Below are 25,359 nucleotides of genomic sequence, written 5' to 3'. Positions count from 1 at the left end.
CTCACCCGTATATGAATGAGCTCTCGGAAGGCACATCCTGCAACCACCAACGCTTGAAACATCACAAAAGGTATCAGTATGTCGGCATAAATGACAAATAATCCAGTAGCAGCGGACATGACAAAGTGGTCAGACATGTTTCAAACGTTTACCTAGATCTCAGGCTGTGCGAGGAATTTAATGGGCCAAGTAGTAGCAAACAAATTAGTATCAGCAACAGAGATGCTTGCTTCTTAAACCACCAGTCAAACCATTTTCGATTCGCAACTGAAGTCTCCGCGAGAAAGTGTGAATATCCATCAGAAGCACCTCAGGGGGGCTTATTCGACCAATTAATTTTCACAACGATTATGACACCATAGTCCCTTCACTCTAGGGCACGTTGGGTCACCTGGATAAGACAGCAGAAAGTGAACAAGTGCGATAACACAACAATGTGAAAGCAGTCACAGTTCAGACAACGAAACACAAAAGTCAGCTGCCTCGTATAAACCGATATTTGTTGCTTTGTCGTTTGTACACACATACGCAATAGGATTTTGACACAACGGAACAAGTTGCTCATGCTGAGTTGCCAAAAGACGAAAGCGTTCGACTGTCTACCGCTACACGTTAGCTTGTCTGGCCACGTGTTGAGGTGGAGCGTGGCCACACACACACACACACACACACACACACACACAAAGCCGACGAACGATACAAGCCCATGGCACAGCTGGGAGGCAGTTATACGACGCGCGAGCTCGTGACGAATCATGTGAGCATAAACAATACGTACACTGTTATTGGCACATAAGCATCGAGGCAACAAGCAGGCAGGTACTCCACGAGAGCTGGTGATCAAGGTAACAACGCGTCGATGCGGTAACCAAAACAGTTGTTCTCACTCACTGTCACACATGCACACATCCACACCAGCCGTAGTGAATGAACGATCCAAACTTTCGTTTGTGAGCAGTTGACCGACTGCTCAGCGAAGCTGTGTGGATGACACGGTTGCGGACGTAGCGCACACATACACACGCAATATATTAGGTGCAGGAGAAAGTGCCGATAGGTGGCAACACATGCCTCAATCGGGCGCCTCACACGAATACATACAAGTGCGATGTCGAAGTGCATAATGTAAGCCTGACCGACTGACTAGGTGTCCTTGAATAGGAGCTAAGTTATTACAGTCAAACACGATACGCTGCTCCAGTACCGAAACGATGAACAGTTGCAATACAATCCTATTTTGCCGTACAGATGATAGGACTGTTTCTTCAGCGGGAAAGAAGTTGCGTCCATGGTTACCTAGCTGCACTGTTGGGCATTGGATAGATCTACCCGTCTCGCATTCACAAAAAGCGGCTAAGTCTGACCACGTTATGGTTATGTGACACATATTTTGCCGCTGCCCCGAAGTTGGGGTGTTGTAGACAAATGTTCGTGGGTGCGAATAAGCAAAGCATGCCTTTTCTCATGCATATACAAATTCACAAAAATTTCCTGTGATATCCCAGTGTTTGGTTACAGATGTAGGTGAACAATCCTAAATTTCCATTATCTTACCGACTTCATACATGAATCACCAGCAGCAGCACTTCTTCTTGATGTCGGTAACATCCTGTCACCTAGACTAGTGTAAAGGCAACGCAACCAGAGATAATTTGACAGAAACATCAACATTCTGCATCATGCGGAGACATAAAGGACTTTGAGTTGTCTTCCGTAACAGTAGCAAGCAGAGTACTGACGTGTCGCATCAAGACCTATCACAACAGTCATTCAACACAGAGTTACTTCATCTTGGTTGCTTTTTTTAAAATCCTCGTAAGTATTCATCTGAGAGCCCCGAATGTACACAACTCACTGTGGATTATTAGCAATTCTGCAAAATTCCACGAAGCGGTAGCTGTTAAATAGGATATTCGAAACCGGTCCATTGTATCCTGAGAATGAAGATAGGTAAGATCGATAATTGGTCGAAAACCAACTGACGATTTGCCGGCTCTCCGAAAACTATAACCGAATGGAATTTGGTTTGATAATTGCTTCCGTTTTGCCCACCGTCCGTTGAGTCTTCAGCAGAGACTAGAGAAGCTCACATGTATGCGTTTGGTGAGCACATGCTTGCTGTTTTAAGACCAGGGGAGGAAGAGATGTTGATGTGCCTAGAGCAAATGCTCAACTCATTATAAGTCGAACAATTTAGTCTCATCTGTCCCCAAATTCTGTCAAACATGATCACGAACCAGAAAAGACCGGAAGCAAGCTAAATGCAACCGCAGCGATAACACGAATAGTAGCATCAACCGCTAATAATTGCCAAATTTGAGTTGAGCAGTCTCGTTGTTCGATCCAGATTAGGGTAATTTTAGCTGTCCGTGCCAAGCAGCTTACTCAGTAAGATTGGCGAGTATAATACTCAATAGACTACAGCCCGCCACTGCCTAAGGCAATGCATGACCCATTCGAGACTGGCTGATATAGTCTCAGCAGCGTTGACTCCAATTAAACAATTTGAAAACATTTGAATTCAAATCGATCGGTAGTTCACATATGAGCTGATAGTTTGTTTCCCACAAATTTGGCCACAGTTAGACTGCTGATCACGTATTGGTGTCTGAGTACAGAGTAATTTGAAATTGAAATGGCTTGTTATGATTTAGGAATGGTAGATATGTGTCTGCCAAAGAATGAACTTTCTAGTGCATTCTTTGTACGAGAGATTTGAGAAACGAAGGTTTCAATCGACCGATCGCTTGACTGTAATCACAAAGTAGTGACGCCAGAGCGAACTGACAGACATTCAACGCCTCAATCGGTCATTGTTTATCTATTCTGTTCGGATGAGGACAGTACGAGTAAGGATGTTTAATTGGTACAGTGTTTGTCTGTATGTTCGTATGGTTTGACTGATACATTATGTGCAAATATAAACGCATGTGTATGATAATGCAAACATCTACGCACATGGTGTATGTGAAGGTTGTACTCTCGCTGTTACCGATCGTCAAGACATTTTGATGACGCTGACGTATTCGCCGTTTTGTGTACAGCGAGTAGCAGTAAGCTCTCAGTTGTGGAAAACGAGAGTTGGTCCACCAGCGTGACTGTAACACAAAGCACAATAAAATCCAATCGGATCTATCAACAACACACGACCACAGTCAAATCACCAACACTGCTTATGAATACACACATACGCAGATACAGTATAAGCGGCGTTTCGATTCGGACACACGAATAAAGAGATCAATGGTCAATGGTACCTATGAACGGGGCCGCTCAAACTGGCGGGTGGGCGGCGAGCGAACAAGCACAAGTGTGTTATCGAACTCGTCTTAGGTTTGGCCGCGAGATTTCACTGGAACGGGTCAAAGACCAGTTTGGTGAGCTGCTGTGGCCGTTTAGGGTGCGAACGCAGCAACAGTCAGCAACGAAACAACATTCCGTCCAACTCGCCACGCCTGACCACGAGTACCTGCACACAGAGGCAGTGTTATTTCGAGCAGTATCACCAACAGTGCCAGTCACCTTGAGGCGAGTCACCTAACCCTCTTCATGGTTTTTCAACGAGCCTGTGTATGTGTGTGCGCGTTATGCTCGCTTGTGTCAACCCCAATACGTCCGTTCATCGCGTTCGACGATGTTGGTAGAAACAAACAAACTCTAGGCCAACGGATCAAATGGTTCACGAGTTGTCTACATGTTAGCTGGTTCGACCGAGGCCTTCCGGAAAATTATCGTCTCAGCGTACTCTGTGAGAGGACTGTGTGTGTGTGTGAAAACTTTATGGACCTAATGGGTACACAAATCTATAAACAACTCTTGTCCAAACCGCTCTGTACATATACAACACAATTTTGTAAAGTAAACTCAAGTGACAGAGGAAAGGCCAAACCAAGGAATGTGAAAGCGCAACATTGGACTTACTATGAACATCTTACCACTACTATCAGTAGGCTCAGAACTGAGAAACTCAAGTGACCAGAGTGGGGATTCCGGGACCACCGCAGTTCACGCTGCGACGCACTCATACTACTGCCCGTTAGTCATGTCTCCAATCCAGTCCCACGCACAGAAAAGTAGGAGTGATGTTCACGACTTGAAAGGACTGGGGAACTGTATGCCCAAGACGTTGGGAAACGCACCAACCAAATGTATTAAATATCCTATTCAGGATTGTTTTGAGCACCCATTGCTCCGTTTACGCATTGTAGATTCGCAAGTACCGATACCCGTTTGCGTACGGAGAGGTGTTGAATATCCAAAACGAATCAAGCTTGATAACCTTAGTTACCTGTCGCCACGTTTAGATTTTCTACTAGAGAAATCGGTTGTCCCCTCTTTGGAATGCAAACTACGCTAATACCGTTATCAAACCGGGCTAGTTCCCACACACTTATTGCTTGCAATCACTGGTGAAGCTAATCTCCTGTACAACAATCCAAAAATTAATATTAAAAATTTTTTCCACGTTTAGACATTAATAGACTGGTGCTTCTCGAAAATTCAGGGATTGGATACCAAACAGGCAAAACAACTGGTGAATACATAGTGACTTCCACCACATCCATTCGATGATCTAGAGTGGTGTGCCGAAGTGATCCCAACTCCAGATCTATTGAGCAGAATGGTTTGGGAAAACAGGAGAACAAAGACGTGATTTTTGTCTAGTGCTCCACTGATCTTGATATCGAGCCTAATACGGTTTTTATTTAATGCTACCTTATCACGTAGACCCATGTCGAATTGGAATGGGGGGATATCTGGTAAATTTTTGTTTCCCAACTGGAAACAACCGAGCAACTAAACTCGTTCAACTAGGCACAGAGCTTTTGGGCTTGTAAGCGGTACTGAGGGTGGGCTGGACCCAGATTGGAAGTCGGGCACTGTTTTCGTATTTCCGAGTACCTCCGACCTACGCCAATTGGAGAACGGTTTCCGTGAAGCGATTGACTGGTCAAGGTAATCAAGCAACAGATGAGTCATCACCATACAATAAAGGCCTCCGTCAGTTTGTCTTCTTATTTCTCGTCCCAGAAAAAAGGTGATTCTTCCAGGCTCCAAAAAACAATCAGAATTTCGGCTGTTCTTGGCGCAGTAATCCAAAGAAGCTAGGATATCCGATGTAACTCTGGAAAAAACCGGTAGTTCTGGGGACCAATTTTGTAAGGTGGTCTGGAACGATTTCAGGTGCTTCGCCAGCAGTCTAAAGACAGATAAAAACACATTTTCGCTTTGTTCCAAGTCTGCTTAATGGCTGATGAATATTCTGACTTTATTACAGTACAAGAAGGTTGCTCAAGTACACAACCATATAAAGTCATTGACTTGGGGTTGGTCGACATGGTTATCATTATCATCATTACTGACAGCAGTGCACCATCAATATGCCCTTGTGCTCAACCACCATAAAGTTCTGTCGCGAAGAGACTCGAGCATATCGCGGTGCGACCGTGTGCGTACCTCAGTAACCTATTGAGCTGTACTGGAGGACGCCCATTCAGCATCCATTGAGGATTGCCTACCAGAGTGGTCAAGGGATGGAGGCCAGTCCCTCACAAGGTTGGGTTGGAACATACGTGACGATTTGCTCCTTAAAATTTGAGTTCCACCAGTAATGTCACATCGACCACATCTGTTTTGCCGTGAATGGAGTAGTTTGGATGAAAGTCTTAATAGTCCTGGCAGCATCTAAGCCCATACACAGGTATGGACTTCACAAATTAAGGGGCTGGCTGATAAGCTGATATGTCCCTTCATGATATGTCGCGGCATCTGCAAGCATCTGGAGTCAGCTTCATGGGGTATGTAGTGAGAAACCGTTTGTTTGTGGCTATGTACTGGTTCTGCTTCTGGCTTGTCAACTGGGTCAAGCGTGACAGATTTAATCGGGTGCAGAGTGCGTTTAGAATGGTGCACTATCAGTCAGCAGCGAATCGTAACTCGCTTTTCAGACAGGGTTCAGATTCATGCTTCAACAACGCCTAGATTCATCATCCAGTGGAGGAAACGATACTATTTTGCGCAGTGTTCTTAATTAGACCAGCCCCATGGGGTTGCTTGTTTCGTCCATGTGCTTTTGGCTTGGTCAACGTGTGGTGAGCAGCAACAAGACCGATATCTGTCTCTATGCCCACGGTGATATACAAACACAAACCGAATGCCATATATGTATCACGGAACTCAATCGATGTGCAAGTGCGCCAAACTAAGCAAACCCAAAGTGTGCCCCAGCACTTGAATAACCAAAAAACGATGAAGTGACGACAGAGTTTTCACTTTTGTGTGTGTGTGTCTCCATGCCGCCACAGCACAAACACCTTCAATCGGTCCAGTCTGGTGCTCTCTGCATGAGCATGGTTGATGCTGTGCGCTCACACACGCACGCACACACACAAGCACGCAGAATGTGTAAACAGTTTGTCGAGCTTGATTAGACGAAGAAGCGACTCAAACCGGATGTTTAGACAACTCTGACATCTTATTATACCCCCCCTTGTGCAAATGAGCGTGCAGGCGGACGGAAAACTCCGCCTCATGGTCCATCGTGTTCACGAGTGAATCCCATTCGAATCGGGTCCGCGATAGGTGTGGTGACTCAAGCTTAGAAATTTGAATGTGCCATAATCTGGAAGTGAGAAGCATGGCCGATTGCTATGAATGCTGTCCGAGTAAGAAGGACGACGTCAGGGACCTGTGGGACACCAACCTGCGTGTACGAGTGAAGTCAGATTAGCTCGTGGCTTGATTGGAAGTCGAGAGTGAGCACGGAATTTTAGCTCGCTGATCAATGTGTGAGAAGTGAGTAGGCCATGGGTTGCCAGGTGTTAGATATGCTAATGATCTAACAACATCGAAGATTGCGGCGTGCCGCACACATACATACACCAAAGAGCAACATTCGACAAAAGAACTCGAGCCAAAATGTGCGCACAGGACATAGGAGCAGCAAACAGCACTGTCGAGTATGATCATCGGCCGATCGATGACCGCAGGGACAACTCAGCAGTCAACAACTATATATATATATATATATATACCCCGCTGCTTACAAACAAAATAAGGCATAGGTTTGTTATACTATGGAATCTAGCATTCAGAGCTAATCCAGTTTTTGCTAAAAAAAAAGCAGTAATTGTTCTCATTCTTGTTGCTCACAGTGAGTAGAGTCATATGCAGATAGGGCGTTAAAATCAGCTCAGTTTGATCTAAGGATCAAATGGCCCGATGCGGTAGCGCTGAACAGGATTCACCCCAAATGACATCGCACAAGTGGGTCAAATATAAACGATCGTGTGGCATGTTAGTAGATGGCTGGAATTCAGAGAACAAGCATGGAGTATTAGATTATCTACTGATTAGTATGGCCTAATACACCGATAGCTCGGCGAACAGTTGCGTAGAACTGAGCTAGAGCAAATACAGGCTGCGTCACCGTGGCTTTGTACACGGAAGACCGATGCATCATGCACAAAGCAACTGACGAGCTCTGCAGTTGTTGTTGCCTCACGTCTGGATTCTTCACCCACTGGGTCGATCTGACATCCCAGCGGGTGCTTTCGGACGCACACATACAAACGCACCGACGAGTGCAGTGGAGAACGAGCGCCCACAAATCAAGGTAGACTTTCTCAGCACACGGAACGGACAGCTTTGGTAAATGGCACAAATGACATGATTGTCAGATCAGCTCGTACTTCCACCCTCATGTGCCAGCACACATCCCGCCCCTCCATCACAAAAGGTGGGCAGACTGTGGTCTGTGAGTCTGAGAATGAGGAACGAGACTGAACATGGAGAATCTTGAGAGGTGAGGGGGAGCATGGTTTGACCTGGCCTTAGTGGAGACGCAGAACAAAGACGATTTGTAGGCATCCAATGTGGTGATGATAAATCACTAATGGGCAGCCTACTGCACCGTCCGTACACACGTGTGAACCACCAGATCCAGACGCCCGTACAAAGAAGGTCCACGAACGCTTAGCAATTAGGCCAGTCTCAAAAGATTAGAATGAGCGCACTCGAAATAACTGTTCCAGTCTGGGTTCGTTTCAAAATGCACATGTGCGTCGGTGAAAGGCTCATAAATCAGGCTTCATTAGATCTCGTTTGCAGGATACGTTAACTAGTAGTACTCATTTATTACACTGGCTTAAAATTGGCTTGAATCGCAACGCTCCAAGCTGTACGGAAAGAATTGACATAGGTCGTGAAATTTGAAGTTAGCATGGTCGAGGAACACCCATCATGGTGACCTAACTGCACGTAAACTTGCTGAGTTTGGGACTTACGGGTGTCGTGGCTTTCCTTCTTCGAGAGCCACTAACGGTACAGACTGAAGAGGCCGAGGTGAAAGCACCGGTTTCGCAAGGACTGATTGAACTGAACGGTTGTGTTTTTTGTGAAATATCGTCTGCGGAGTTATCTTGTGCTTCTGCGGCCGAGTGACTGGCAACACTGGGCGGTGATCCATTTAAAGAGGGACTGCTCGACATCAATGTGCTGACATTCGTTTTGTTGGGGGATTGGATGGATGACGTGATGGTTTGAATCTTCCCTGGGGATTGAACCGCGTTCACCAAGTTGACTGTGAGACTACCCGGAAATGATGGTGTTCCTGTCATATCGAACGGGATAGCTGCTCCGCTAATGCTGACAGCCGTGTTCTGTGGTTCCGCTGAGGTTGGATCGTGAAAACGTTCAATGAGCTTGCCAGAAAGACCCTGTCAGAGAAAGAGAGAGGGAGCAGATGAGAATCAGAACGCAGAAGTGGGTAACTGGGGGAAAGTGTGTCGTTACATGTTAGATAAGGTTCGCAAAAGGCGCTTGATCAAAAGGGCCGATGGTGTCTGATATGATGCCCAGTTGAATTGTAGACACGTTGTCCTTGATCGCTCTCCATAAGTACACACTGCTTTTCGCACCGAAGTCCCACACTTTCCCTTTTCACACCTTATTGGAAAATTGTGTCCCCATGTCTGTGTGGTGAGTAGACATCAGTTTTTACTACTGCAGCATTATTTTCGATGATGGTGACTACTGAGTCATGCACCCAATAGAAGCATGATGCATTGCTTCTGGGTGCTTGATCTGCTACGTCTAACCTAAATTTGACTTAGAATAAGCCGCACGGAGGCAAAGCAGTCGAACCTTGGTCTATAGGAATGTTTGAAATGAAAAAAAAACGATAACTGAGGGTAGACCAGACTACCATCCACACTCTTGAAACCGAATTTTCGCTCGAAACCAATGAACTCTCCGGCTATTTAGTTGAATCAACATAGTAAGTATCTAGATCTTGGTAAGCGGGTTTGTTTCCATTTGAACTAAGCCTCTCTCTTTGTCCTGAAGGTCCCTACATGAACTTACGTCGAGTATAATGGGTTGCTTGACTTCTGACCCTCAAGGGATCAGTTAATCATGGAAGCCCTAATACATTTAATAAATCGTTCAGCTGTAACACCCTTTCGGTGTCTAGCTGCCATGCTATCTAAAGAAAGCACGAGGGCTGGGATATTGTCACGCTGCCCAAGCCTAGACAGGGGAAGTTGTGAGGCAGAGGTCGGGTTCGAACAACGGACCTTCCGGTTAGTAAATTCGCACTCTAACTACCACGCAAGGGATTGCCGTTTCGAATCTCACAAACTTCTACTGAACTTGTAAATACATAGAGGAGATGCGATGTAACTAGAAGGGCGAATACACGCCGTGACGACCGAAGGAAAGAAACCAACCTATATTAGGCGAGATCTATAACTATTAAATCAAAACATGACCAATCATTTACAAAGCGTTTTTTTAGCTTAGGATAACAAAAGTCCTGAAAAACAAATCCATCCACCTTTGTTCATCGATGATATAGTAACTTTTGCGTCATGTCATGATAGTGGTGCTTTTTGAAAGGACAGTCCTCCCTGGGTTCAGCTCAGCTTCTATTGATTGTAAGTGTAGGACAGCCTTTATACAAAAAAGTTACAACTCTGACCCCAGATGAACCAAATACTCAGAGGTTTATACTAAATACTGCTCTCCAGATGGCTGCACATAATCCTGATTTAGTGTATGCGTCTACAATATGAATGATATTCGTGACAAATTCGATCGCCAATATTTTAGGGTTCCTTAACAACCCTGACAAACCTCATATATTCGCACTCAACTTGAAAGAGGTCAGCAGTTGAGCCAATAAATTGTGAATATCCGCAACTATGAAAGGTGCAACTTCGTCACACTGTTGATCAGCTACTCAGGGTTGAACTACTAGCCGAGAGGTCGTGGATTTGTAACTTCACCGATGCGTATTGCTGATAATTCCAGGCGAGGACGAAACGGCGGTACAGTACTTCTCAGAACAGAGTGGCTTGTTGTACTTACAGGACAAAGTGTCGACTGAAACAGTGACGTGGTCAGCACAATAATATAATAGTCAACTACGGACAGGAAATGCTCAGTCGATGACTTGAACCTCAAAATCCGATTAGTGACACATAAACATACTAACTGTTATATGAGGCTTGATTATCAGAACTATAGTGTGGAAAGAGCGTCGTTGTTCAGTGGAAGTACGGGCAAATGCTTCTACTAGACACCTGGCAGTGCAATAAGAGACTAATACTCGGTTATTCATTCCGATCGATCCCCACTGTGATCCGTATTATATGCAGCGACCATCCCAGACACCTAAATTATCTTTGAATTTGTCAGTGAGACGTAGGGCTCTCCCTGTATATCCAATAAGACAGGGGAAAATTCCCCTGGAACGGACCGTGCCCCGCCAAGTGATGAATGTTTCCGCCTACTGTTAACACCGACTTCCGGGACTGCGGGAGCATGTTGGCGCTAGATGGTGCATCGATCGAAGGAGCTCCATCGACAGGTCGGGTGCTCACATATAGTCTGTTTTGTAGTTCAATAATTATCTGATTCGAATTGTGCATGGCGTCTCTACAAGAGTACTTTTGTCTTTGAGTTACCGTTTAACTTGACCTCTTCTGGCAGAGGTACATAAGTTTTCCACCAGGTACCTGAATTTACGGGGCTCGCTTGTCCAAGGAAGCACAACTTGAAACAGTCAGTTAGGACGTAATAAACCCCTGAAAGTGATAACGATGATATTTTTGGCGGGAGTCCCTCTTTAACTCTGGTCGCAAGTGGTATAGAAACTATGCGCTAAACCGGTATTAATGTGGATGACAGGGATCAGGATATTTACCTAAAAACTGTTTAGTTAGCGTGATACATTGCCAAGCTTTTGAAGGACAACAGGTTCCAGATCCCCGACTACGTTGATTTGGAAGAGAGGAAACATCCTCTAACTGAATAGAGGAGTTTAGAAGGATAAAACGGTGGCTGAGATACGGGAATAAGTAGAGAACTCGGAACTTATCCGATTCTTCTGTGCCCCTGTCAGAAACACAATAGTTCATGTGAAAGTTTGCGACAGAAGGTAGCAGACGAAATCAAATAGACCGACCTCATAAACGACAATTAATGGTGCAGAAAATTCGAGTACAACTGGGGTAGACTCTTGGGCCGTATACTGAACGAGTATCCACTGTGACCGCACGTTGCCAGAAAAGAGCAAATTCACTTCATTTAGCAATAAAATTCGCCGCCCGATGTGAGCAATGTCAACAAAGCTAGTCTATGATATCAGTGACATTAAGCTGAAACACTTAAAAATGTGTCTGGAAAGAGAGATTTGATAGGTCTTGAAATGCTTATGGAAAGTTCGCCCCCAGGCTCGTTTTTTGTTCACATAACGTGTATCTGAACATCTCGTTTCAAACACTGACACCAGTGTGTTGTCAGAATCGAACCCCAGTTCCTAGTCGTGAAAAGATCTCAGAATTAATGCTGTCTCAAGGCTAGTAAATGACCAGCTCAACTATAGTTATGAACTCACATCGAGCGCCAAGCCTAAAGTGGTTACAAAAGTAAACTAATAGGATGGTCTCAGATCGGAAGATAGCTCTACTGTTCATATGCGACCGTACTGATGTGGAAGGCCTCATATTTTCTTTTATTTGACCAGTACAAATAAACTTCAGATTGTTGACTGCGGAGGCAATGAGCCTTTTTACAGCCGTATAAAGGAAGCAACAGGTGCATTCTACACCAATGGTGTGGTTCAACAGAGAGTCTACATGTTGGTCTTTTGTCTATGGCATATTCATGTATTCGATACAATGTATTGAGTGAAAATCGTTTGGGAGACAATACCGAAAAAATTACCCGGGGATGTCACTAGGACTGTACGGATTCTGATGTAAAACCGGTTGCTTCCGGAACCCTACGTCAACTGAAGGAGAGGTGGATAATAAACACAACTGATAAACTTTTGTCACTGGCAACAAAAATCTTTCTGAGACAGTATTCTTTCACATTATGTGCTAAGCGGAAAACGATGCAAATGCTTTTTGGTGCTGACGCTGAGCATTGAACGAAGGAATGACAACTAAACTACTGTTGATACAAACGTCAAAAACATCGTACTTAATTGCCTCCTACAGAGGATGCATCAAACGACGTACTATACGGCTTTACTCTGTTAATTCTGTCCAGAAGAACACCTTTTGATATTCTTTATTTCATGAATAAGGTTCCGTGACCGTTTCAGTTCAAACATTTTGGGTTTACTTTCTTCATGAAATGTGACCCGCGTTTCTTAAGGTGCAAATATACCGCTGTATACCTTCAAAATATCCATGATGTATCTAAAACCAAAAAAATTGGGAGTTTGATCTAGACGCTAATTAAAAGTCGGAGTTCGACACGGTTCACTGTTTCAATACACCGTAGAACAGTTTAGTCAGGTTGAAGAGCCAATCTAGAAAACCTTTCTCAACCGAGTAACAAACGAAAATTCTTTGCAGTAAGATCTAGGTAAACGTCACAGGTATGTTGTCAATAAAAGAAACTCCGATCTGGGTTCAGGAAAATCTTCAGAGACTAGACAGAACACGTGAGGAAATATGGTTCTCAGTGTTTGAGAGCTACCAGTAAATTACAGCATTACCTAATCATTAAATAAATCAGTATGCCTTCCACTGTGAAGCTGATGGGGTTTTGTTGCCTACAGCTCATTCGTAGTTTTCCAGTAGTAAGAAATAGACAAACTCGAACTGAATATCGCCAAAAAACCAAGTGGAGGGAGCGGTGCACTGGATAAAAAGACGAGTTCATTATTATACTACTTTTCCGTCCCGGTAATTTTGCGACTGTAATTCGTAAAATGCATCCGCAAGGAAATAAACCAGATATCCCCTTTGTTTTCTTCACGAAAAGCAGTCCTCGTGCTTTCAACAGCGCTAGCCACAGATCAAGTGATTGTCAGGAATGAAAATGCGCGACGTGACTGAACTAAATCATTTTTCGAGTTCTGCTTGCAGTAGGCTATCTTGCTGTTGCACAACAGCTAACCAATGGACCCACAAGCACAAGTCAGATGGAGCAGAGTTCCTAAAAGTGGACAACTCGTGCCTACGGACCCAGCCACAATCGCCAGCCAAATCACCACTGAAATTCAAGCATCACCTGGAGATATAGCTAAAGCCCAAACACCCTACCTACATGGGCCCAACATATTGCTTTGCTACACTTTATGGAACACTCCATATTTTTGCTAGCCGAATTGCGTAAGTTTAAATCCTACAATTGTTTGAAGCAATTTAAAGAATGTAGCCAAAACGGTGTAGCTATTTGTGAAAATTTGATTCACAAGAAACGGATACGAAGTAGGAATACTCCGTCAAACGCTATGCCAAGACTGACTAGTAGTGTTCGGCCTTTACCTTTGCAAATCTCCGGATATTTGTTCTCATAAAGGGAATTCCATGGTGAAATGAATATCTAAAGGTCCATGAAGATAAAGGTCGGCAGGTGTTATCGAACACCGCGAGTCAGTTTTGGAGTGTACTTGATAGTGAATTTTCGGAGCTTGAAATAGCTCAGCGGTTAGGGGCAAACTTACCAACCGGAAGGCCAGTGGTTTGAACCGAAACCCAGTTTCTCAACTGCTCCAGCGTGGAATTTGGAGACCTGACACGATCTCATCCCTTGCGCTAGCTTTGAAAGGTACGGCACCTAGGCACACTACCGGTGTTGCAGCCGAACTGGTACGTTCGACAACAAAATGCAAAACACTACAGTCCTGAAGCTCCGATTGAGTGGATGTAATCAACTACTAAACACAATGGAAGGCATGCCAGTAAACGTCTCTCCTTCCTAACTGTCTTCAGTTGATACAAGCGTATTTTCAAGTGTAATGTCTGTCCGTACTTTGTGTAACTAGACTTCGAGGTCACAAAGTTAATCAAAGATCTCAATTTGGCGTCAGTTAAATAGTTAATTTCTGTGCATCACTAGCAAAAGTTAGAGACACTGTCCAAACTGTGCAATGGATCCCGTTGTCATGGTTTCGTTGGCCGGTGAACTCGTCATCCAGGTTCTTCCTGTAATGTACCCGGTGCCCGTAGAAGTGCTTTTGAGAATGTAATTTGCCTTCTTTTCAGAATAAGGGCTTTAGAATAAGCCACTAGGAGCTAAAAGTCTGCTCAAATAAGCAAACTTGGAGGTCTTTTATACTTTTTGCCGGCAGCCGAGTTCGATCTGCCTGGGACTATCCACTGAATTTTTAAGGGAGACAAGTGAACCAGTTTACCACTGACGGTGGTAGTACTGGGCTGGCACTTGATGAGAGTTAGGCGCTTTCTCCCTCAATACTCCCATTGACCATTAAACCATTTTAAAGCAAGCATTAACTAGTTTACCATAGTTAACGGATCAGATATTTGTGAACTGGTACAGAGGAGGTCTAAGTGCTCACACATGTAAGTTCTGAGGATCCTAAATCAGAGAGGAGAAGCCTCATCCAAAATTTATTGGATAGGAGCTTGACAAGTCAACTGACGATGAGCGTATTTTTCTGTTAAGGTTTTGGCCAAAGGAAATGAATGAGTGAATAAAATTATCAGGATAGAAAAATCCAATCGCGAACACTTTAAAAATAGACGTTTTTAGCCCTAAATTATGTGGTGATTGCTGACTGTTTCAGAAGTCGTAACTCTTAAAGTATGTGCACAACCATTTATCACGAAGTTATTTCCAACAGAACAACGGGCTCCAAAACATTTTCTGATACTGATCTAGAGTGTGCAGCCGTTCTGAATTGCCAAGGATGATTATCCAGCTGCTGCTGTTTTACTTCTAGATGAATAGGAAGTTCTTTCCTTCAAAACAGTACTTCATACAGCATACTTTGACTGGTGAAACATGAAACCACTGGCAAGAGACTTGGTGTCTGAATGTATTAAGTAATGTAACAGCACACTCTGTTAAAGTTAGAAAATGATCAAGTGCTTCCACGCTCTTTCTCTTCAACCTGTGCGAAAACAGTTACCAGTGATGTAAGCAGGCGTTTTCCTTTTCTTCAAACTTCAATTATAAAGGTTACTTTTTCAGTTTCGGCAATCAGCTTTTACCATTTGGTAAAGGTTTTAATCCTAAGAACATCCGTAAATGACGCTCACTCCTTGTAGTGTTACACAAGTTCCAAGGTTTATTTGACACTTTCCTTCAAAAAGGCGCACCGCCAGTTGAAATTCGATCAATTCACGGCTTTGGATAACTGGAATCTCACCAGCATCTTCTGAGATAACTTTTAACTTACCTGAACATACAGAATATATTATGCCCAATTTCAACCAACTACTCGTTCCGCGTTAGACGTAGGTGCATCGTCCAAAGGAGCATTTACAGAACTTGAGCAAAATAAGCACTCCTTTTTGTACATATCACCAACTTACCAAGAGGAAAAAGGCTGTAATCCACACAGATGCGGACTGTGAACCGATTGCAAAAGTATCCCCTTGTTATCAACTTAACATTTGATTAAAAATTGATTAGGTTCAATCATGACCAAGAGACACCTCTGTACAGTCACAAGAAGTGTTCAGGCAGTATCGTAAATCCCCCTTGAGTGCCCTTGACCACGGCAATGAACACCAAAAGCCAACACTAAAAGCGTGTTGATGATAGTTCACACAGATCAATCCATATTGTCTATCCAGCAGCTGGTATATCCACTGGAGCTAAGTTGTGTGACGCTGTTTAGTATACAGGACGCAAAACAATAATGAAGGAGATCAAACCAGACAATCCACGGGGACAAGCTTGGAGGGAATGATTTTACGGTGCTACTGATCAGGTTTTGTCCTAGTGATCGGGCTACTATTGTACCCACGCTGTGCGATCGTTAGCATCAGGAGTAACACCTAATAGCGGAAACATGGAACCCGCAGCCCACATGAGCGCGAATTTACTGAACGGAAGATCCGCCATACGAATCCGACCTCTGCCTCTCGATTTCTCCTGTCTAGGCTTGGGTGACCTGGCAGTATCCCAGCCCTAGTGCTTCCTTGGTGTGGCATGGCAGCTAGGCACTGAAAGGGTGTTACAGCTGAAGGATTATTATTATTGTTGCCAAACAAAATCCTAGCTTTCAAGGTTTTGTTTCTGTTGCTTGCATAAAAGTATGGCTAACAAACAGATGTGACAATTCATTGAGTGTTAAAGAATTTTGTGGAGTAGTCACGAGTTCATCAGTTAGCCAGGTGATTGAGGCCGCGTACTCGATGAAATCAACGGAGTCAATACATCGTTGGTCACTTCATTCAACTTTACAATTATTATCTAACCGGCTGGCAAGGAGAATGTTTCAGATCTATTCTGAAAAAATGAATTTGATTCGGTTCAACTTAAGCAAGCATTAATGAGGGCAGCCTACGCATACCCATGCACTTCAGATAAAGTATGATCTTAGAACCCTCCGACTGCGTGCTACGATCTCAAACTGCGTCGGGAAGCAACCGATCGGGAAACCAAAAAAGCTACTAGCAGCACTGCGTCAACCGATACATCAGTATATAGTGCACAATACGCCTAGTGTTGCTGCCATTTAGCGTCTTATCGAACATAATCAGTACCGCAGAAGGGATGGAATCGCTGGCGCTTGTATGTCCCCGACACAACACACTTGAAATATTACTGTTATGGTTTACGTCAAATTAAAAACGCACGCCATTGCCCAGTGAACAGTAAGGAATATTTCAGAGTTCAGAGGTACTGAATGTACTATTCGACTAAGAATTGAACCTAACATTCATAAGGTTGATAAGCGTGAGCACATTCTTCCCGTACCATGGGAAATTAATGACATTTTGAACAGCTAATGAGTAACTAACGGAATATCGGAGCCAACACAGAAGCAAAAATGTCAAATATTGAATTTCTGTGGAACAAAACGGCAGATTCGAAGGATATTCGGCGAAACTCTGGAAGATAGATTCCCAGAACTGTATTCAGAGTTAATTAAGTTGCAGCAGTTAGCACACGTCAAACGTACCCAGTGGCGCTCACAAAATTGAAGATAAGGTGGACAAGTCGTTCTTCCCTTGGGCCTAGGCTATCAACTACTTCAAACTGGGCGAAGCGATCAAAATCCAACTTAACTGGAAGTGAAGAAGCTGACTTAGTCTATGATTCGAATAGTTGTTATCATGTATAAATTAAAAAAGGGATTCCACAAATAAAAGCGCATGTCATAAAACATTGTCGTATGGAAAGCCGTATAATAACATGACAAAGAAAAAACTCATAAGCAGAGTGGATTCAACAAAATCCTGTCTGTCATTTTTCGACAGAGCGCATTCCTACGTTCCACCCTGCCAAGTCCTCCAAAACGCGAATTTATAGTGGCTTCAAAAAATTTGACGAGTTATATATGCCAGGTCCAGGAAACCACTAATACCGCGTTTTTCTAATGGTGGACTCAGTGAAATGCATGGTGTGACGGTCAATGGGCATATTTAGCTGACACAAAAGGGTGTCACGACTGTTATTTAGTGATACACTAAGTACGATTTTACAGTTATGACACCGAACTGTTTCTCGGAGGAAGATTAGAAGGGAGGGAAAACCGTTGCCAGAAATGATAACTCTTATAATAGGGTATTAGGGAGAATTGCTGCCTGCTACGGGCAGACCTCACGGACCTGACGACCCGTACAAAAGTTAGTCAGGGGAAAAATACTGCATCAGCTATGAGGCTGGCTTGTTTATGCAGAGCTTGAAGGGCTTTTCCAGGATACTGATCTTTTAAAGAATATGCGGGTGACAGAAAAAGCTCTAGTGTGCAGATTATGTAAGCTGTACTGTACTGTACTTTAAACTGACTTAATTTGATCAGCACATGAGTTGTCCCCAATGGTTCTAACAGTTGAACGGCTGGTTCGGTGTTCTAGGCTGCGTGTCATGCAAAACAGACATGAAAAAAATGCTCTTGCGCTTCCACGTATGTTAGGAGTTCAGCAGCTTTCTGCTCATAAACCTTTCAGATAGCGTTAATCCTCTTTAACTATGTAGTACTTGGTGGTCCTAGTGAGACGTAGTGGGAGAACAATAGAGCTTGAACCGAATATTACTACACATGCAACTCAGAAGATGCCAAGACAAGGAACACGCAGCATTTGGATGGTTAACTATGATGTGAAGAATCTGGAGACACGTTGCAGAAGCAAGTTCGCCTCCTCCACACGAGAATGAAGAATCAGGATCTATAGCAAGATCCTTCAAGTCTACGAAAAACAGAGGTTCTCCGGAGCTGGAGGCAGGAAATGGAAGTTTCATACATATGCCTTCATTAGGAAAATCAGTTGAGAAGAATTTTTATCGGCCAACATGGAATATGTCAACCAAGTTCGTGGTCACCATGGACTAAGATTTTAGAGCTATTCTCGAAGTTCATTGTAGAAAGAGGTCGACTGTGATTTGCAATCCATGTGGCAGCCAGATTTTTTCTGTCTGAATGCCACTATCGGTGAAAGTATGGTAACTCCTATGCTTCCAACCGGTCATTGAAGAGAACAGTGTTCTTACGTTAATGTGAACTAAGTTGCCTGCGAAGGCGTGCTTTATACCGTTTAATTGGAATAAAAACTTCCGTGCGCAACCGATTTTCGGTAACCCGTAGCGGTCCAACCTACTTGATTCGCCGTCTAGTATAGCTACAGAAATAACTCGTGACGGAGCAATATGGGCGATTGCACTGACACCGGTTAATTAGAACAACACGAAAACAGGTGACATCGGTGTTTGAATGAATGTTGAATACTGAAGTAAAGGTATGCACGATTGTGGCAGTTTCCAGCAACGAGAAGGTTATTGCTTGAAATGGATCACACTGTACACGACCAGGGGGATAATACCCAAAAAATGCATGGAAAATCACGCGGAGAAAAGTTATTAATAGGACACTGGCTAATGGAGGCAGTTTATGTATACGAAATCGATGAAATCAAAATATACGTACCAAAAATCTTTCAACAGAGAGTTGGGTAACATATTTAACACGATAGGGAAACTTACATCATTTTGCCTGTGGTACAGTTTCAGGTGCTCTTCCATGAGAGACTTTTCTGTAGACATACTGGAGCACTGTAAACAAGAGTACGTCCAGAAACCAAGGGAAGATGGGTGTTTATTTCTCACGTGCTCTTTAAGAGTTGCTGGGTTCAGTGTGAGATAATCACACGTATTGCACCGCAGAACATGAACGTAGGAACTTTGTGAATGTGGAACCCGGGTAAGGTATAAGGAGACCGTCTTTGAAGCTGGATGTAATAAAGCACTGTCGTTTTTAATAACGCAAAAGTTATCAGAGGAGGTGTGTTTCAAAATTGAATTGCTCAACGCCATTGAGGTAATGTACTGTTTGAGAATTGGGTCATGAAGTTGGTCCATTTGCCTTGAATCCCAAACTTCTAAGAAGAGCATACACCATCCGACCTCATGCGTCGATGTGCAATAACTGCAGAGTATTTTCAAGAGTCGCGCGCTGGTTAGCGTACAATTCACTCAAGTGATGAGAAAACGTGGCGTTGAGCTTCAGTTCAATAGGCATTTGTGTTGCGGAAGGCTTCACGGGCATGGTGCAAAGATGTTAGGTTCACTGACGTGTCTGCTCAATAGGTGCTGTCGAAGAAAAATATAAATGAAATGGGGAAACTAAGCAGAAAGTGGCAACAAGCAGCATTTCCGTGTTAGTGAGCCAGCCAGTCGGAGAATAGTTCGGCAGCATACATTCCTCGGGTTCAAGCCCAGCCCAATCCAATCTGAGCTCGTTCCTTGGCTGGATTAGTTTTTGACTTGTTAGGTTCAATACAACTTGTTCTGAGCCTCTCCGACACCGACGTCTTCACCTTCATTCTGCAAAGCTTCACCGGCTTTCTTCACAGCTGAACGCAGTATTGCTGGCCGTCAAAGCGACACGAGCCGTGGCTGTTTGTCCATGGGTTGAAGTAAGGCCTATCAGTCTTCTGACAAATATGCCTAAGGAACACGATCAAGCATCGTGAAAAACGTGGGTTTTAGCGTATGGAAGACAATAGCCCATCGCTGCCAGAAAGGAACAGTTGGTTAACGAAGAGCCGTAATGGTGCTTCAAGCAACGGCTTTCAGTGAGGTTGATGTCAGCGCAGCTAGATTCGAGGAATGCATTCGCTGAAGCGCCGCATATCCACTCCATGTCGAACGGTTTAAACCTATTTTCAAACTTACCAGCGGATAAAGAATTCAGGTTTCACAACAATCACCCTACCTTTTTGGGGATGAGTGATATGGGGAATTTCCAAAAATTTCTGAAACTTTGTTCTTGGGGTTTGTTGCATTCAATGGGTTAAATGGTCTTTGGATGATTACTGCGACTAATATTCCCTAGTTTCTTGAAGTATCCTCTGACCTTCCTTCCATTTACCCACTGTTCAGCCCTGACTCCAAGCTGATTATTCAGCATAAACACTTCGATCAGATCGCCCTCCGCCATGTGTCTAACAGGCCCGTAGAGACCAAGATACCCAGGTAAAATTTGGGGCATTCTTCCGTGGTAACAATGCCTCAGTTATATCATTTTGTGCGTTGTGTCTAGCTGCACAGTTTTCCCCTGAAGCGGAGCCCTTCGACTAGGTGCGGTACTCCAGGCTACGGTGAACAAGGAGCGTGTGAATTTAGTTATAATTTGGAAGGCTTTAGTGGGGGTCCAGCGCCTGATATCACCCCGCTACAGTAAGGACATCCGTTTGGGTGTTCGCTCTATCGCAGAGCAATTTTTTTATTGTCACTTTAGTCGCGAAGAGAAAACAATTACTATCGAATCCGACAGTAGATGCTCACATTGAGGGGAGCACTGGACTTAGAAACGGGCCCCATGTATTTCCATTAGCAACAACCGCTGATTCCGATCTGTCTTCAACCGGCCTGCTTCATTGTTGCACAAAACTGCTCACCCAAACGCATGACACCGGAAGCAAAGAGTTTGCGAAGGGGAAAGTGGTGACCAATAATCGGACGCTTTCTTTGGGTCAAGATAGGTAAAATCAACCCTTCATCTCGTGTCCAGTGAATCTTCTATGCCATGTTGCAGGTTTGTACGCTTTCATGTTCCACCGGATTCATCAAACCGCCGTCCGGCAGATATTGGAGTATTCTTCGAGGAAATCCTTCAACTGCTCTAAATGAAACTTTTTAGACTTGCCGGGTGGTATTGCGCTTGGATCATTACTTCAGAGGACCAGGTTGATCGAGCAACCCCCTTAATTTTTGGCGAAGTCCTCTGGGGACTGTATAAACGACTAAGCTAAGGGCCATGTCCAAACGTCCGACAACACTTTGGCGCGCCAAGTCGTATGAATACCTGGATAGAGCGTGCTATAACCTGATTCGTAACTTCTTTGAGGTTTATGTTGAGCTCCGTATTACACGGCCCTGTCTCAGTAGTGCAAGCGGCAAAGGGCATTTCAAGGATATTGTTCTGGAAATCCAAGCCGAAATACAATAGCAGCTTCAGCAACATTTCATCGCCCTCTCTATTCGTTTTAACTATTACACCACTCATAGCTCAAAATGAGCACGCATACATCCAAAGACACTCGTCTGACTTTGTGGGGTGTATAGACTGAGCAACCTCTCATACGCCAGCTTTGATTTGCTCTTAAATTTGATGGAAAAGTTTCTTGTCTGTTCGCGCTTAGAAAATTGGAAATGCTCAAATTTATTATTTACTGTTCTCCAAGCATCTCTCCGGTCTTTGGAAGCTTCGCTGTCCGTGCCCGTAGACTGTTGCTTTAAGGTCTGTCGAGTCCTTTTTGTAATGGTTCGCACCTGTCATTTGGTACCAGACTAGTGTGTCTGAGACCACTGACATCCTTTTGTCAAGGCTCCTGTCCGTCATAACGGTTTTGTCTCAGTTGACATTGCGCCAGTCTGCGTTCCGCCGACGCCTTCGCATATCTGAAACTGAGGGTTGAATTTAAACATCCTGCGAGTCTTTTCCAAATTTACCTGGCCAATTTTGCTCAAAGGGTTGCACACGTCGAAGCATTCAATATTCTTTTAAAACTGTGTACACAACAAGTGCAGGGGGTTGATTTTAAAACCCCCTGTTTTCTGTGGCGGTCCATTTTGCGCTGGCGGCCTGCAAGCTCACCATCACCCTCAACAACCGGCACTAAGGGCCGCTGGCTTATTCTTACTGGTATGTCCGGTCGGCCTCTGTTGAGCAATTCCACAGGGCGTCATCAACCTCGGATACAGCGGTCTTGTGACGGACGGGGGTTGGTGACCGGCGCCGTCAACGCCGGACGGGGAACCTCTATAGGTACATGCTTCCTATTCCAAATCACACATTCTGGTCGCGGACTACCGCTTAAGTATTCTTCAAGCGACCGGTTTCTAGCATCACCGTAACTTCCAAAGTTGAACCTCCGCCGATCTTCCGGGATAGGTCATCAACTTCAACAACCAAACATATTGGAAGGTGGGAGCCAGCTGTTGGTGTCGGTACTGTGGACGAATAACGTGATTTCATCCAAGTTGTTCCGGAGACCGCTATCATTTGTACACGTTAACCATATCTCCATGTTTTCGGAACGTCTTACAACCAATTCCTTGGTATATCGGTCGGAGGACCACGGGATCGTTTAGTTTCGCGTCACAAATTTGCCTGTGTACAGCGTGTACCTCCCGCGATAACCCCCGCCAAATCATCCCGGGGTCATCTACTTAGAAAAACTTCCTACTATCTGCTGTTATTCTGGTGCTATTTCAGCCATATTGACGCTCATTTCCGGTATGAACCGGAGGTGGTCGAGGCAGTATTTCCTCACCCTCGATGTACATATTTTCGTCAACTCAATGGCACTTCTAACATCACCTTTGATACCGATATTTTGTAATTCCGGAGCCCATCTGCTCACAACAGGTGGTAGTGAGTTAGAGTTTTGTAGAACTGGGAGGCAGTTTTTAAGCAATTTGTGAAGGCAGCCAGAATTAAGATGAAGACTGTGCAGTGCCACTAGCGGTGTAGTGAAATTAGCAGATGGCCCCGTGACACCAGTAAAGGAAGGACGATGGAAAAGTGAAAAACTCAGGTGCATTTCAAGGCTTAGTATGAATTTTATGGGGGTGAGGCCAAAGGATGGGGAAGGTGTAGGTGGAGAAAGTTCAGGTCAGTATTATGTTTAAATACGGATTACGAAGTGCAGCAACCCTCAGGCAGGAGCTTTTTAAACCAAGACAGCTGAGGAAGAACTTCTTTCGAACACCTTTAAAAGCTGAGATTGAGAGAGCATACGTTTACGGAGAATAAAAGTGGAGGATTGTAGAGAGGTTGAAATGGATGCGGTACTGCATACGGACATTATAGGAGCAGAAAAGTTTGTTTTGGGAGATTTTACTGCGAAATGCACAAGCCAGATGAACGTCACAAACAACAAGCGTTAAATTCCACGGAGAGCCACGTATATCCAAGCAGCATCAGTGGTGGTTAAGCCCATTTGACGAGTGTGTAACTCACGCTCGCCACCTTTTCACAGTGCAATTTCCACCGACACCACGTGCTTTGATGACACCGTTGGTCGTTACAGCGTTCAGCAAATCACCTTGAATTGAAAGACACGTTCGCCTCAACTAAAGCCTGTCAGTTTACATCCGACAAAATGAGAAAACTCTCGTACACGTTCATCCACACGTATGCGTATCATCAAACTCCGGTAGCTTCTATGTTCACCCAAAAACGAAATTTCGACATGTCGGTTGAAGCATGCGAGGTATTGAGCATCTTATTTGGTTTGTAAGAGCGGCGCCAAACTTTCATCGCCCAATCCTCTTCTATCCAAAAGTGGAATTTTTCTTGCATTTTAGTATTTTTGACGAAAAGCGTAGGGCTCAAACAGCAGTTGAAGCAGCTGTTTAGAGCGACTGCTTCGTTATCAAGTCGGGATCTCTCAAAAGAAATACGGATTGAGATAAGGCGTCGTCAAATTTACGCAGCTTCCTATCTCGCATGTTGGATTCAAGCAAGTTGACCAATCCGTTAACCAGTTAACTTTAAATATTTGTGAATACTGTTGTACGGCGGCTGTACGGAGAGCGTTTAAAAACCAGGCGTCAGTGGATATTGTTAAATAAAGGGAATAATAATAATCTTTATTCCATTATGATGGATGGCATGCCATCAAGTAATATCATATGAGCATGGGCAGAACGGATGCATGGCTGACGGGATTTGAAGGCACTGAAGAGTGTCCGGAAATTGGGAAGTGACGCAAATAGTGGACACCATCAGAGGCGGATGTTGTCACGCTAAACTGGTAGGATCGAACTGAGGTGATATAGGAGGCTAAGGACCACCGTTATTAGAGTTCCCCCATTTTTCGGGAACACACCAAGCTAAAGAAAGATTGTACCGTTACATTTTGGAGATAATGGGCAGCAACAACACAGTGGAGACAAAACTGAAACATATCGCCTGGCATACGATAAGAACATTGCATATTGCGGGAAATGAAAATCCGTTACAGTAAATCTGACGAAGCAGTTGTTTTGCGATGATCCTACCGGTTGATTTGAATTAAAAACCGTAATGACTGCTGAAGCTAAGTGGCCTAGGTTTTTCAGGTTTCTGGTCAGCGTCACAAAAGTGTAAGTCGGGAGGTTGAGCTGAAGTAATTCGTGATCTGGGTATATGGTGGCTTAAATATCATTATCATCATATACAGTGTGACCGTATAGACTTGATAGTCGCCCTGTTGTAGCAAAGTCAGGTGTAAAATTTTCCTTGGAGAACTAGACTTTGCCATCGAACGGAACGGAGCGCAAAGTGGACGGGAAATAACTGGCACTGTAGAGAGCACTGACGGAAAGTTCACTGAGAAGGTTAGATCCAAGCGAAATAATTCAGCTGATCAGAATGAACTTGATCCTGAGGCGCGTGGGGCCGGGGACAAAATTTGTTCGTATTGTAAGCAAAGG

At 44.2% G+C, this 25,359-nt stretch overlaps 2 protein-coding genes across 2 annotated transcripts in view; one reads left to right on the top strand and one right to left on the bottom strand.

Moving 5' to 3' along the window:
* T265_00204 (hypothetical protein) overlaps positions 1–21,423 on the top strand; it is a gene marked incomplete at both ends in the record, with an annotated part of 32,884 nt that extends 11,461 nt beyond the window's left edge. Inside the window, one exon of the mRNA XM_009163912.1 lies at positions 21,176–21,423. Within this exon, the coding sequence (XP_009162176.1) occupies positions 21,176–21,423 (248 nt within the window). The remainder of the gene's footprint in view (positions 1–21,175) is intronic.
* On the bottom strand, positions 8,286–19,864 carry T265_12482 (hypothetical protein; the record flags this gene model as incomplete). The annotated part of the gene is made up of 2 exons (XM_009164006.1): positions 8,286–8,717; positions 19,420–19,864. Coding segments are annotated over 2 exons (840 nt in total), but the record flags the coding sequence as incomplete, so codon positions are not given.
* Positions 21,424–25,359: the final 3,936 nt, after the last annotated feature.

The sequence above is a fragment of the Opisthorchis viverrini genome (genome assembly GCF_000715545.1).
Source record: "Opisthorchis viverrini unplaced genomic scaffold opera_v5_2, whole genome shotgun sequence".
Taxonomy (NCBI): Eukaryota; Metazoa; Platyhelminthes; class Trematoda; order Opisthorchiida; family Opisthorchiidae; genus Opisthorchis; species Opisthorchis viverrini.
Note: the sequence above shows the minus strand (reverse complement) of the source record. Positions and strands in the feature narration are given on the sequence as shown.